This window comes from Strigops habroptila, chromosome 2, assembly GCF_004027225.2.
Source record: "Strigops habroptila isolate Jane chromosome 2, bStrHab1.2.pri, whole genome shotgun sequence".
NCBI lineage: Eukaryota > Metazoa > Chordata > Aves > Psittaciformes > Psittacidae > Strigops > Strigops habroptila.
Window position 1 is genome coordinate 61,381,771 of NC_044278.2, and position 15,989 is coordinate 61,397,759.

A 15,989-nucleotide genomic window follows, 5' to 3' on the forward strand; every position below is an offset into this window, starting at 1 on the left:
TTGACGTGAAAGCAATCTGTTCCCGCTTCAAGCTCCTCAGAAAAGGATCCTTGTATAAAAGCTAACAAAAGGCTCAGTGCAGAGGAAGTACTTCCTATCTCCTATTGCCTGTTCTCTGGTTGTATTTTTAGATTATTTTTGGTTGTTGGTGTTTGTGCATTGGATTGGAGTGCTGTGTAATTTAAAGGGGTTTTGTTACTGCGCTTTCATTACCTGAGTTATCAATTTCAGAAGGATGGGTGTTTGGGGGATTTAACCCTTTGTTATACTCAGCACCTCAATTGAAAACTATTGTGGTGAAATGTAGGATTGTAACCTACTGAGATTCTTTGCCATGAGATACCAGAAATATTGGATCCGTTCTAAGAATGTGTTAACTTGCAGGTCTGATAGATGTTTGGTATTTATTTATAATATCAATAATTAATTGATTTCCTAGATAGATTTCTCATAACATTAGTATATATTGTATTCGTGTGACTATAGATGGAGGAATAATCAGACTTAGTAGAGCAGAGATTCTTGACATTTTTATGATCTTTTTAGGAAAGAGACAGCTGCTTTTTAAAGCACGTAAATAAAAATCAGTGCTAGCTCTCTATGGTTGTGTTGCTGTTCTCTTATTTACATGCATGTCCAAGACGGGAATGAGACCTTTACTGGGCTGGGTGGGGTGAAGGAGTTGTCTATACCAGTCTAGGTGTTTGATCCTTTCCTGAGCCTCTTCTGGTTAAAGATGAGAAATATGTGAAACACAGATGGGCCTTGAGAAATAAAATCCAAGTTAGAGGAAATAGCAAATCAGGGGATTTATGAATCAGCTCAAGGCCGGGTACTGGAGATAAAGAAGATTAATAGAGCATTGGATCAGATGATGCTCCTAGGGCAGAGGGACAACCCATACCTGGAGACAGAGCTTCTCTTGTGTTTGCTAAGAGCTTAAGCTGGTTCTAATTCAAACTAAGCCTTGCTCCTTCCTAACCCATTTTGTGACATTTCAGTGGGTTGCCAGGCAGCCTTATTTGTCATTTTTACTGCATTCTCCATGATAAAAGGCTGTGGTATTGTAAATGCAAAATAATGACAGAGCAACAGGGCAAAGAGCAATCAGGAACAAAGAGAAAAAGTTCTTTAGTTTTCTAAAACTGGAAACCTCCAGCTCTTCTTGTGTGCTCTCCCCATAGGTGCCTGTCCTTAGCAAATACTTTCAGAGTATCTAGAGTCCACAAGAAAGACAAGGGTTTCTTTCATGTCTGCTAAATATAGCTTGCCATCCCTCCACGGCTTTGCAATGCCCTCCCTGAAGAGTTTCTCTCTTCAGTTCTTTGTTCTAGTTCCTTTATATTTCATTTTACATACATATTAATCCACGTGTGTTAAATAATATCTGCCCTAGAGGAACAGTTCACTGAAAGCTGCTTTCTCAGTTCAAGTATCATATTTTTCTAATCCTGGGCCAGAATGTACTCAGGATGCCAATATCCTCAGGGTATCCTGTGAGAATTTCTGTATTTAAAAAAGAATTAAAATTATAATCGCCCTTTGTTAAAGTAATACATGGTATCAGCCAAGTTTCATTTTACAGCCTTTTACACTTTAGCCCAGTATGGGATTTCTCTCTCCTGCCCTTTTTGAGGTCTGTGTCTCCTTTGGTAGTGGTTTCCCGGGATCCAGGCTGGGGTGTTCCTCTGGTAAGGCACAAACCAGCAGTAAGTAAGCAGCAGACAGCCGTTCACCCCCCTTCGCCTTGGCTGCAGGGTGTCTTGGACTGCCTCTGCTCTGCTGCTGTAAGCACCACTGTAATTGCGGCTCCTGGGTCCAGCCATCACAGCAGGAGCCAGACGATGCTTGGTGGGATGGAGACTTGTGTGTCCATAAACTGTGGCCAAGACCAAGCCAAGTGCTGGCAGTATCAGTGCTGCAAAGCAACTCATTTGGTGCCAAAATCCTGCCTTTGCTTTTTCTTGGGAACATCAGTGTCATTTGTACTTAAAACACCTGAGTTACTAATAATTAAGGGACTGTGAAGCAATGTACTGGAACTCCTAAATATGTACAGAGCATATGTTTATCATATAATGTCTGACATGCATTTTATTTTCCAGGAACCAAAATTTCTTGAAACAATTCTCTTTACAGTATAAAAACAATTTCCTGTGTTGACATAGCTTCATGATGGGTCATGTGCTGTGGGACTCTGAGCCTCACAACAGGAAGGCGAGCTTTAGCTTCTGCATCTGTGTCCACTGATGTCACTTCACCCAGAGGCTTGACCCCCATCATTGTCTTCCAGATCTGCTGTTCAGTTTATGATGAGCCAGTCTCTATGCACATTTCCTTCAGTCTTTTGCGGGAAAGACCATAGGAATATAGTTTGGTTCTTTTCATTAAGTTTCGTAGCTTGTCAGATTTACATTTACAGTAGAAGCTCCTAAATAAATGTCTAAATTTAGCAGAGTCTCCCCAAACACCTATTGCTCTAGCAAGTAGGTGCCAGGTCATCTTGAGGGGAACTGATCTCACGCAGCTGTGGCTATCTGCAGGGCCTGATTCACAAGCAGCAGAGCTTACTTTAGTGCCTGGTTTTGCTCACTTTGCCTACCCATCACAGTGATTCCTTGTCCTGCTGTGGATGGAGTTCTGTGCCTTGCATTGCACCCGCTGCCCTGCTGCAGGTTACAGGCTGGTGAGTTTTGAGTATCTCCAGAGGAGACTCTACAACCTCCCTGGGCAGCCTGTTCCAATTCCCCATCACCCTCAAAGTAAAGTAGTTCTTCTCCATATTCAGGGGGAACTTCCTGTGCTTCAGTTTGTGCCTGGTACCCCTTATCCTGTCGCTGGGTACAGGTGAAAAGAGTTTGGCCCCATCCTCATGACACCTGCCCTTACGATATTTGTGTGCATTGATAACATCCCCTCTCAATCATCTCTCTTCCAGGCCAAACAGGCCCAGCTAGTCATTTGGATACCTTAAGCTGAGGCTCAGCACAAATTCTAAGTATTTGCCCAGCCTTTCCTCATAAGAGAGGTGTTCCAGACCCCAGTCTCCTTGTGGCCCTCCACTGGACCCTCTCCAGTAGCTCCTTGTCTTTCTTGTACTGAAGAGCCCAGAAGTGCACACAGTACTCCAGCTGCAGTCTCACCAGGGTCGAGTAGAGGGGCAGGATCACCTCCCTTGACCTGCTGGCCACACTCCTCCCAATGCACCCCAGGATACTATTGACCTCTTTAGTCACAAGGGCACATTGCTGGCTCATGGTTAACTTGTCTGCCATGACCCCCAGATCCTTCTCTGCAGAGCTGCTTTCCAGCAGGTCAGCCCCTAACCTATGGGGTTAGTACATGGGGTTCTTTTCCTCCATGTGCCTAGAGATGTCATCCATGATGAGCTGTTCCATCACCTTTCCAGGGGTGGAGGTCAGGCTGACTGGCCTGTAGTTTCCTGTGTCCTCCTTCTTGCTCTTTTTGAAGATCGAAGTGACATTGGCTTTCCTGCAGGCACCTCTTCTGTTCTCCATAACCTTTCAAAGATGGGGAGAGTGGCTTAGCAGTAACATCTGCCAGCTCCCTCAGCAGTCATCAGTGCATCCTGTCAGGGCCAGTGGATTTGTGGGTGTCAAGTTTGCCTGAATGATCAGGCAAAATAACCCAATCCTCCTCAACCAAGGGAAGGTCTTCCTTTCTCTAGACTTTCTCTCTTGCCTCCAGGGTCTGGGATTCCCGAGGGGTGGCCTTAGCAGTAAAGACTGAAGCAAAGAAGGCATTCAGTAACTTAGCCTTCTCTGTATCCTTCACCACTAGGGCACCCACCTCTTTCAGCAGCAGGCTCACATTTTCCCTGGTCTTCCTTTTGCTACTGATGTAGTTGAAATAGCCCTTCTTCTTGTCCTTGACATTTCTTGCCAGATTTAATTCTAAATGCACCTTAGCCTTCCTCATCACATCCATGCATACTCTGACAATGTTATTTTCCTCCTGAGTGGACTGTCCCTTTTTCTGTAAGCTTACTTCCTTCTCTTTGAGTTTTATCAGAAGCTGCTTGCTCGTCTGTGCAGCTCTCCTGCTCTCTTTGCTCAATTTCTTACTCATACTCCTTGAGCTTGGAGGAAGTGATGCTTGAATATTAATCAGCTCTCTTGGACCCTACTTTCTCCCCCTACCTCTTAGAGCTTTATCCCATGGGATTCCTCCAAGTAGGTCCTTGAAGAGGCCAAAGAGGAGAAGTCCTGGACTTCTCCTGAAGTCCAGGATTGTAATTCTGTTTATTGCCTTGCATCCTCCGTGCAGGATCCTGATCTCCACCATCTCATGGTCACTGCAGCCAAGACTAACCACAACCTTCACATCCCCAACCAGTCCTTCATTGTTAGTACAAGGTCCAACAGCACACCTCTCCTCGTTGGCTCCCCCACCACCTGCGTAAAAAAGGTTACCATCAGTGCTTTGCAGGAGTGTCCTGGACTGTGTGCGCCTAGCTGTGTTGTCTTTCCAGCAGATACCAGGGTGGTTGAAGTCCCCCCTGAGAACCAGGGCCTGCGAGGCTACTTCCAGCTGTCCGTAGAGGGCCTCATTGGCTTCCTCTTCAGGATCTGGTGGTCTGTAGTAAACACTAACAACTGTCATTCATGTTAGCCTGTCCCTTAACTCTTACCTATAAGTTCTTCGTCCACTCGTAGGCAGAGCTCAATGCATTCCAGTTGTTCTACTATATCAAGAGCAACTCCACCACCTCGCCTTGCTGGCCTGTCTTTCCTAAAAAGTACATAGCCTTCCATGGCAGCACTCCAGTCATGCCAGCTATCCCACCATGTCTCTGCAATCGCAATGAGATTGTGACCGCACACAGATCTCTAATTCTTCCTGTTTATTCCTCATGCTGCATGCGTCAGTGTACAGGCATTTCAGAGAGGTAATCGAGCGTGCAGGTTTTCCTAGGAGGGGGGCAAGAAGATCCACCATAGCCATAATACACCTCTTCCCCTGCTTGAGGTAGGCTCACCAATGCATAGACCTTAACAACATGGGATGCTCCCCAGGTGCAGAGCTCAGAGTGCAGGGGACTACCCGGCACCTTCATATCTACCCTGTCTGCAACAGATGCAGAAGTCATTGAACTAAATGCAACCTGAAATCTGCTTTTCAGAGCAGAGTGGAAGCTGTATTGATTTGGTGGGAAAAAATGACATCTCTGATAAATCTTGTCTTGCCTTGTCTTTAGAAATTGCATGTAACAAATTCTGACTGTATGCTGAGCTATTCTTTCTTGCTTTTCTCAGCAAACAGGATGCAAAGGAAATTGTACACATACATTTATGATTAATCATTAGGAGTCACTTAACAGTATGCTTGCTATTTTTGTTCTTTTTTGTTCTCATCCCATGGCCTTTGTAGAAATAGAATGATTCCTTTAAAAAAAATTATACTGTTAATTTCCAATGCTCAGTACAAGGAGTGGGAAAAGCAGGGGCAATTATATATTTATTTTTTTTTTACAATTACAGTTAATTTGATCATTGTTGTCCATAACTCTTTTTTCTAAGTTCGTGTGGGTTCAAATGCTATTAACATTGTAGACAAATTTTGAAGAAGTTAGTCTCAAGTTTTTTTACCAAACAGTAAAATTTTAGCATTTGCAACAAATAATAATTGGCAAGCTTCAGTCAGTGGCTGTCAGTTACTCAGCTGGTTCACTGCTCTGTTCTCTTGTGCAGAAAGCACTGTAGATGTTTTCTACATGAATAGGTTGAAATTATCTACCTTCCTTTTGCTCTCTGCTGCTGAAGCTGATGGGTACATCTGCGTGAGTAGGTGCAGGCAATCTTATGCTGGGTCCGCTCAGGCTCCCGCCTGCCTCTGCGCTCTGACTCCAGGCTCTGACTCCAGGCTCTGACTCCAGGCTGGAAGGCATGTGGATGTGCCCCAAAATTTCATGCACAGACTCCCTCGCAGATCAAATAGGAGACATAAGCACATTCTTACGTCCCACTGAGCCTTGGGGGGATAGGCTCTGCACAGCTAAGCTTGTAGGTGTGATATAAAAAGAACAAATGAATAAAATCCCCCAAACATCGGCAATGCAGTAGGGCCGAGTGCCTCCCTTTCTTTATGAGATGCCGCATTTGGGAGCTGTGCGAGGTCACAAATCTCAGCCTGCCATCAAAACCCCATGTGTAGCAGCCATCCAAGCGTGCAGCTGTTTCCAGTCACATTTTCCCCCTGAAGATGTCCTGCTCTTCCTGAGAGGGAGAGAAGATGATGCTGGTCAGGGGCTGTCTGGGGAACCAGGGACCCCGTTAAACTTTCAGGTGTCTTAGAGTACAGAAAGAAAAGATCTGTTTGCACCTGGAAGCATTCTGGAATTTTATTTCCACTGGTAACATTTCTTAATAGTGTCACAAATGATAATATTTATATAGTCACTTTCTGTAAGTATTTTTTTCACTTGGTACCAGTGTCAGCAGGTAAAGCAGTAATTATTCAATACACTGGTGAAAAAATGACTATGTTATTAAACCAGGAAGAGCTTGAAAATAAATGTTAAGCCACAAAATATTGCATTTCTCCATCTGTTGTGGTTAGAAACTCTGCTGAAATAGTAGAGATTTGGGACCTAGAAATACTCATTTGAACCAGATGCTTGGGAACTCTTGATTAAAAACCACTTTGGCTCATCCGCTAGCTGCTCTAATTGAAGAGGGGATTTCTCCATGTAAACGTAACACTGAATTATTATTATTAATTATAGTAACTTCCATACAGCAAAAAATGCTTCATGGTTATATTTAATATTGCAATACTTAGAATTTGCGTTGAGCCTTAGCTTGAGATATCCAAATGACTAGAGGCTTTACTTTTCATTTGTGCTGTACTTCTCATTGCTCTAGGGGTTAAAATAACTTATGAGGAACACACCCTTCTTGCCTTCCCTCTCACCCCTTGTCTCCTGCATTGCATAACAACTCCTAAGCGATTTAGTTTGACTTGCTCACCTGTCTATCACTTCCCATCACTCCAAATGACTGGAAGTAGCTGCTTGTGTAACAGAAACTCAAACAATTACTGCTGTTCCTTTTAGACTTGCCTCATTATAATAATCTATGATTTCAGTAAATTGTTAGGCTTTAATGATTATAGCAATTAGGATTTTAATTGCTTTCTTACAAGATTAGCTGTCTGAAGATAAATTGTATGTTTCTTTTTTTTTTTTCTGCCTTTGCTTTCATGTGTTTTGATAACACCTAATCAGAGGTGTTCCCTACAGAAAATGTACTGTGATTGCTCATTATTCTTCATTATAATTAAGCTCTGGTTAATGTAGTCTGTCACACTGAAGCGAATTTACACAGAAGTATTCTGCAGAGGCGATAAAAACTAAATTATGTCAATGTCACTCTCAATAAAAATTATCAACTTGCAGGCATTGGGGAGAACAAGCTTAAAGGCTGTAAGTTTGGGTTCCCTTTCTGTCTACTTTGTTTTACTGTGGTCTCTGAGCTGGTCTAGGAGATGCAAAGCAAACAAGACATGGTGTCCTCGAGAGGACTGTGAGCTTTTTGCATGATGCTTTCCAGACGTGGGAACAGCTCCAGCTTGCCAAGTTATGTTGCCTTTGATGGTGGCCAAAAGCTGATGTGTGTGAAGGGAGGTAGAGGGAAAAGCAGGCCTTTTATGGGTTTTCCCTTGGTAGTAATCCCAGTTTACAATCAGCTGTGGCTCAGGGACTTCCTACAGAGTTTGTGACATTCAGTGTTTTTCCCTTCAGGTTAACTCCTCTGGTCTGGCCTTGCACCCAGCGATTTCATGGCATTTACCAAGCATAAGTGGTGCTCTGAGTTTTCGTGTTTATTATGTGATGCCATAATGCACAGGACTGTGTGTTTGTTTATTCTTGATTTGATTTGTCATAGCAGCTTTAGTCATTATTCAGTTTTTATCTTTGTATCTGCCAGCTTTGTAGAAACTTCAGATTGTGGGTAGTTCCTGGTAGCATTCTGAAATGATGGTTTCATGTATGACACTCTATGAACAGTGATTGTGGATGATACTGCTCAGCTTTGCAGCAGATTATAAGTCATCCTGTGGTGGGTCGTTACATATCAAGGAGATGAGGCTTCATAAGCGTTTTGGCCAACAAGAGAAATTTGGTTTATGACTGTTGTGAAATATTTCCCTGTAGATTTTCTGCTTTTTCTGTCTGCTCTGATGACTGTGGTAGACCTAGAAGAAAATTAATTACAAACTATCAGCTATTAGCCTCAAAGGAAGTAACATATTGCCAGAGCAGACACAGCCAGCTATACCTGGCAGCATTTCTCAGCTGTGCCTTTTTAAATGAAAGATTCAAATGATTCAAGCTGTTCCAGCAATGAACGAACGGACAGAGGTGAAGTAGATGTGAAACGGCATTTGTCTTTTTGCAGCATGTTAAATCCATGCATGCCACGCTCTTCATAGATCATAAAGTTCCTGATCCCAAGTTGAGTCTACCTTTTGAACTCTGTTTCTATGCAGCTATCGGAAAAATGTTAGCCACTCAGAGTCATGACTCAAAACTGCCCTGGCTGATCCCCTTCTCATTCCAGTATAGAAAGTTTGCATGGAAAGTTGCTTGACTTGCTTGATGTTTGGCTTTTCAGTTGTTGTCTTGTACATTTCTCCTTGCTGACTTCAGAAACTGAAACATCTGCTATATTTCTGATATATTAAAAAATCTGCTTCTTTTATATATATTAAAAGGACGTGGTAGCAATCCAGTTTCAGGATAGGATATCTCCATGAATTACCAGGTTGCAGGTCATGAATTTTGCTTGAAGTGTAGAAGTAATTGCTTAGTTTTAAACTCCATTCCTTTCAAAAGCTAATCCTCAAATTACTGGCTACACTTACATAGCAAAAGGGGAAGGAGGTTTGGCAGGGCTCAAAGCCCTCTGATCCAAAGCATAAAACCCCATCGTTTTCCCTTTTCCCTATGGTTCTGCTCTGCCAAGCAAATAACCTGCGCCGCTCCTTCAGACAGTTCCAGCAATATGCTGTTGCATGGGGTAACTTTTACATCTTCCCTCACAAGTATATGTTATAGGCATTCACTCCTGCTTTACTCTTTCAGAATTAGTTAGTTGTTGGGGTGGAAAACATTACTTTGAAAAACCTTGTAATAGTTACCAAAGCCTTTGTTTTGGAAAATGTGTGGAAGTTTTGCTTTGCACAAACTGAAATTCATTCATGCTTACTTGATAGGTCTGCTACTAACATTGAATAGCTAATAAAGTGCAAGATGAAGACCTTCAATTTGTATTACCCAAAATGTTAAGACCATCATAATGAAATATGAAAGTAATGCTATTTTGTCCTAGCTTTATTTGTTGATACGTTACTCATGCTTGACTCCTAGTAACATAAATTGCTTCTAGTTATTCTCTTTTGGCTGTCGAATATTATGGCCATTATTTAATTTGACAATGCAGGTGGCTCAGCTGTCTGCCATCCTCTGCTGGTTTTAAAGTTTGGTGATGCTGCAGTGAATGTGGGAAGAGAAAAATGTGAAACCAAAACCTGGAGTGACTAATAATTACGATTTAATATGTGTGTGAGAGAAGAGTAACAGCTGAGGAGATGTTTCGTTACCACATTCTACTTCTGCCCAAAACAAATTAATTCAGGCAATGAAAAGCTTTGCACTTCCTCATACAGCAGAGAAAAATAAACTTGATGAAGGTGAAAAATGGTTCCAGAGGTTATGTTGCTAGAGATGTAGATTAATAGTAACACTCAAAAGGAGACTTGCGTGGAAGTGACGTGCTGGTTAGTAAAGCTGAAGTCAGTCCTTAGTATGGTGTCTCCAGTGGAGATGTTACTATAATAAGGATGTGAGCTGGGAAGCCTGGTGTTGCAGTTAACTGTACCCTACAAGGAACTGCGTGGACATACTGGAAGTCTCTCCTGGTAGCTGGGGTGTTATGTTGAGTCATGGTATTAATTATAGCTCCTGGATAAACCACTCATGTCATGGTGTTTGCCTTGTGAAAATACCAGTTCCAGCTAGCATGGGCAGATGGCAAAGACAGAAGCAAAGGCTGGCATTTGCCGTTACATTAAGGGTTAGGTGAAGGATTTTTGGTGGATTTCAGTGACAGATGACATGGAGTGGATGTTGGTGTTAGGAAAAACTGTTAGTGTGAAGACTACAGGTAGTTGTAGAGAGTGAGAAGGTTCCCCTTGAGCCTTCTCTTCTCCAGACTAAACAACCCCAATTCTCTCAGCCATTCCTCATAAGGCTTGTTCTCCAGATCCTTCACCAGCCTTGCTGCCCTTGTCTGGACCCGCTCCAGTGACTCAATAGCTCTCTAGCAGTGAGAGGCCCAGAACTGAACACAGTATTCGAGGTGCAGCCTCACCAGTGCTGAGTACAAGGGGACAATCACTTCCCTGGTCCTGCTGGCTATGCTATTTCTGATACAGGCCAGGATACTATTTTCCTGCAATGTCAGAAAATGCAATCTCATACATTTTTTCATATTTGAACTTGAAATCTGATCCTTAAGCAGTGGAAAAAGAGCACATGTACACTGAGTTACAATTTACTTGTAGTTGCCTGATTACACTTTATTGCGCCTCCCTTGACTTTCCAGCGGTTTTAGTTCTACCAGTATAAATATTATTCTGCTCGAACACTTTCAGATTTTAGAACTGAATGGCCTTGGTGTTGTGAAGTTCACTATATGTATGTCTGAACAGAAGGATGCTTTCGAGCTTGGTGGGCCTGGTCTTGTCTTGCCGGTCTTGAAAAGCTGGTTCTTTTCAGAGTGAGTGTCCAGGGACATTTGGTGTGCAGCCCCTAGTATTGAGTAGCTGACCTTGTCCGTTATTCTTAAATTGAAAGTGGGATATAAATGTTGTTATAGGAATGCATCTTTAAAATGTATTGAGTTGGAAGAGCTTGGATATGGTATATTCACGATAGTGAAGTTATGCATACAACAACTCACAGGGTGCAGATTCTAGCAATAACCGACAGTATGATGTATCTCATGCAATATGAATTTATTAGAACTCTCATATGTGATGGGGCATCTTCTTGTTTTGTTTTTCCTGCCTGCAGAGGATTAAAAAAAATTAGTGGGGGAGGAAGAAAGGGTTGTTTCAAAAAGTATCAAATATCTGTACACAAAACATTTCTTGTTTTACATGAAGCATGGCTTCATTTGGTAATGTTTGTAACCAGCAGGAAGAAAATACCATAGTTCTTTTGTAAATATTACTTGTGACAGGAAAATGCTCTTGTTAAATATTGCTCTCCCTTTCTACAAATTCTGTCTGACTGATTTTCTCACTGTGCTTTGTGGCTGATAAAACATTGTGTGGGAAGGTGCTGCTTACCTGTTCATTCCAGTTATATTCATTTCCTTATGGAGAAATGGAATGTTAACCATCTCTGTTTGCGGAGACCAAAGCATTTTTTGGACATGTTTATACTAGAATAAATTTATATTGAAGTATACGAAACAGCTAGAGTTGCCTTTTTGTTTGCCCTGTTGAAACTCACACCCATAAGCTTGATCATCCTTTTTGTGGCAAAGACTAAAGGATGAAACTTTCAGGAGCACTCAGAATTCACCTGTTTTTTTATTGCAGTGGTTTCAAGGTGGTTTTCCATCCTTCTTAATAGAAACAGAAGTTACAATAGTGCTGGGCGCATGTGAAAATCATACCTGTAATGTGCATTATATTATAGAAAAGACTTATATTTTTTCATATTGCCTTAGGAGACCCGCTTAACATGGAAATTATCGTATTGTTGAGAGAGAAACAATTACAGTAACCAGAACCCAAGAGTGGTTTTCGTTTCAATTAAAAGAAGACACAAAAAGTCAATTAGTGCTTAAAAAAGTTGGTGCAGAAATCAGTGCAGGGGTCTGCAAGCCCATGCGTATTTTGCAGTAAACCTCTGTCCTAGTTGTTCTGTATTTTGCATGTGAGGGCCATTGCATAGCATCTGTGTTAGATGATGCTAGAATGAAATCACCGTTAACCTATGCGGGAAGGGGAGGGATGTGTTGTGATTACTTATCCCCCCCCACATAACCCAAAGGGGCACGTGGCCTCCTGACAGCACTGGTGACGCAGTGGTATTTCATGGTGGCATGAGTAGGTTGCCAAGCAGCAGCTGCTTGTGCCAAGCACCTTGTTTGGAGCTATGACTGCTCAGCACATCTATTTGTGGCATGGAGTGAAGCACTCAGAGGGGCTGGCCAGCCACCGAGCCTTCTCTGTAAGAGTCCCCATCTGCCTCTGGCAGCTGCCGACATGGGCAGCCGGATTTGAAAGCTTGCCAGTGAAAGCAGCGTGTGAGTTGGGCAGCAGTCATCCATCAGTGATGGTGAAGCAGTGTGGCTATTTTTGCTGTTGTTTTCTGAAGCCCTTCTCCATAGCCGCAGTGGGATGCTTCCTCTCCCCTCTTCTGCCATTTCCTTTAGAACCTTCCGCACCATCAGCTTTGGCTTTTGATACAATCCTCAGTGTGCCAGGAGGAGCCTCTGTCTCCTTCCTTCCCAATTATCTTTTCCAGTTAATTACTCAACTTCTCTCTTTTCTGTTCTCCTTATCACTGCTTCCTTAACAGCAGGCTGGTAGGTTTTGTCGCAGATCCCAGGAACGCCCTTGGGAAACTGCTGCCATGAATCAACAACCCCCTACACACTTCTCGCTCCCTATGGATGGCTTCACCTTGGAGTAACCTAGAATTCCCTAATGAGAATGTCATGTATTTTTAACAGTGTATTTCAGGTCTTGGCAGTATGCGTCCAGCAAAATGACAGAAAAGAGGAGGATGGCCAGCTGTTCCAGATTTGTGGATTACCAAACCTTCACAGCAGAAACTGTATTTTGCTTCAGTAGCAGAAAAGGCCCATTTTAAACTCCCGGCAAGTTTCTTCCTTGCTTAATCAAAAACAAATTGCGACTAATTCCACCAGCAGCAATGGCAATATGCCTCAAGGACCAGGCAGCTTCTACTTACTGTATATATGGAGTCCTATTACCTTGTAGGACTACTTCTTGAAAACAGCTAGGAAGATTAAACCAGGCTTTTTGGATGGACATCTTGTTGCACTGACTTAGTATATTACTTGCTTAGCTACAGCCATGCAGAAGACTGCACAGTAGCAAGCCAAAGAAGCAAGCAAGTATTTTCCTGTTGACCACAGAAGGCACAAGGAAGCAGAAATGGCTTCCAGCCACCTTGGTAGCTTGTGGAGTTCAGGTTACTGCAAGGACTGAAGACATCCACTGGAAGAAAGAAACTCTTCAGGGCTCTCTGATGCACAGCAGCAGCCTCCCGGGAGAATCGCCTGCAATGTGGGACAAAATACAGGAAAACAATTGAGGAAATGGTCAGTGATAAGGGGAAGAGGTAGACTGACTTGATGGTTCTTATCTTAGTGGCTTGGTGTACCTGCACTAATCCTGGATGAATCAACATGGTTAGTCCATTGCAGTCAATCTCCCTGGAGTTTTTCATACCCAAAGAAGCTCAGCATTGTTCTGTGCAGGACATGTTGGGAGACAGGATGGAGAAGAAGAGCCAGCATCACTATGCCTGCATCTCTGTTGTGAAACAATGCTTGTTTTCGTCAGTGGTGCTCCAGAGAACGCAGACACCTTTTCTTCCAACACTGTTTCCTGCAGTGGTGCTCCGGCAAGATCATTGTGGCCTAGGGCTACAACCTGAGCACTGCTTGATCTGGGGCTTCCTCCATGACATATAAAATAGGGCTTGAGCTCCAGCCAAGTGGTGTCAGTGGTGAGGGTGCAGCCTCGTCAGCCTGTTATGGCTTGTGACTCCCGGCAGCTCTGGTGCAAGATGGGTAATCGCACCAACAGACAGGTAAATAAGCAGGGTCATGCTACCTGGATCCCACCTACGTGGGGGAATAGCTTGCCCAGGAGTTGCTTCCTGCTGAGAGGAAGTGAAGGAAAGACTGCTAACCAATCCCATCCCACAAATCTGGCAGTAGCAGAAGTGTGGTGCTGTGTTGGCCACGCTGTGGGAAGATGGCTGTGTGCGAGCCCAGGCCTGCATGGAGAGTGGCGTGTGTGCTGCTGTGCACGTACTGAGCCAGCTATCCCAGATAGCTTGGATAGGTGGGAGATACGGCCCAAACCCTTCATAAACCAGACCCTCTGCAGAAGGACCTGGGAAGGTGAAGACATGTTAAGAAGTAGAAGCCTTGACTGGACTTTCTGTCATATCCTTTGTCATCTCCCAAGTAACAAGTGATAGGATAAGAGGAAATGGCCTCAAGTTGTTCCAGGAGAGGTTTAGATTGGATATTGGGAAAAATATCTTCATCAGAAGGGTTGTCAAGCACCGGAACAGGCTGCCCACGGAAGTGATGGAGTCACCATCCCTGGAGTTATTTAAAAGATATGTAGATGTGGCACTTAGGCACATGGTTTAGTGGCACTTTGACAGTGTTGGATTAATGGTTGGAATTGATGATTTTAAAGGTGTTTCCCAACCTAAATGTTTCTATGATTCTGTGGTCTTCTAATTTCTCTGCTTGTTCTCTCTGTTCATCTCCTTCCTGTCCTGCTCTGCTTTCTCATGCCCCTTTGCAGACTACCAGATTTTTCAGATACCAACGTACCATGTGTCATGAGCACAAAGTGCATGCAGTTTTGCAGTTCAGCTGATTGCTAACCAGGCTGAGCCAGTTCAACCCAAGAGACAGTTACTTGGGGTGGCTTCCCAAGAACCTGCTTTGTCTGCAGTTAGGAGTTGCAGGAAGCTGAGTATCCCATGTCTGTTGCAAGTGCTGCGCTTCAAGCAGGGAGACCTTGCAGGAGTGTAATTATTAGCTGCATGTCTGCAGCTAATTGATGCTGCCTTCCCTAGTAAGCAGTGCACAACAGGATTTTAAACAGAATATAACCATGAAATAATTGCAACATTAGGAGGGCGTTCTGTGGTGAAGGAATGATTAATTTTAATTCTTTCTTCCCGGCTTTGCTCTCTTAGTTCCTTAATATCCACAGTAAATTACCTTCAGTAAGCGTTCTTACGTTCGATAATTTTTATAAATGCAGCACATCACTGGAAATCAAGCTTCATTCTTCCTCCCTCATATATTGCCTGTTACAGCATACCTGGCAGTTAGGTTAATGGCCTGTGAAGCACAACAGAAACCAGACTATCCATCTGTACCTACCTCTTCTCTGAAGTACTGACAAGAAGAAAGATGCCTATGGATAAATTCAGCACATATGACTTAAAAGATGCGAGTGGAACATTAAAGGCCATAAAATACTGTTGGTATCTGCCTCCACCCCCCCATCCAACAGAAGGTAGCTGCAGACAAGTTTGGTGGTGAACATGTTTGCTCACATAGGTTTCTCACACCACAGCTTTCCTGGGCTGCTTCTGTCAGCAGCCGTCAGTGAAAGCCCCTTTCTAGCATCTGAGTTTGCATGAGGGCCTGGCAGGGGAATGTGCTCCTCCGCTCGCAGCCAGCATCAGTAAATCACAGCGTGACGGGCTCACCGCCTCACCGCTGAACTTTTAACTTGAAGCTCGAGCAGAGCGCTGAGCAGCTCCAGCTACATGACACGGAGCTGTGAAAGTAAATCACTTCTCTGGGAGCAAGGGGAAGTCCAGCATACTGTTCTGCAGATTTTGCCTACAGCTTCTTTGCAGTATAAGCGTAGAACATATACACCCAGGAAAGCAATTAGAGAGAGATGGACCTCCAGCGCAGAGCTCGCCCTTTCCCCATCCCGGAGGATGAAGAGGTTGCACACAAGGTCACTCCTGATGCTCACAACTCTACAGGGAATGAAGAGAAACCAGTGTCAAAATTGCAACGTAGGCACAGTGAAATAAAACTCTACAAAGAATTTTGTGACTTTTATGCAAGATTGTAAGTTCATTCTGTTCGGCTTCGCGGTGTAACTGCAGTGACATTGTTGGTGTACTGTACATATGTATTTTATTA

The 15,989-nt window shown here is 43.4% G+C and overlaps 1 protein-coding gene across 8 annotated transcripts in view; it reads left to right on the forward strand.

Annotated features, from left to right (window-relative positions):
- The window catches only part of LIMS1 (LIM zinc finger domain containing 1), a 76,655-nt gene that overhangs the window by 39,876 nt on the left and 20,790 nt on the right, over positions 1-15,989 (forward strand). Inside the window, exon 1 of one of the 8 annotated variants that reach the window (XM_030471087.1) lies at positions 15,509-15,914. The exons of 5 other annotated variants lie outside the window; for them this stretch is intronic. In XM_030471087.1, the coding sequence (XP_030326947.1) occupies positions 15,736-15,914 (179 nt within the window). In that variant the 5' untranslated portion in view covers positions 15,509-15,735. Of the gene's footprint in view, positions 1-15,508; positions 15,915-15,989 lie in introns of those variants that run through there. 2 more of the 8 variants (XR_003989302.1, XM_030471096.1) reach the window with 2 other exon arrangements.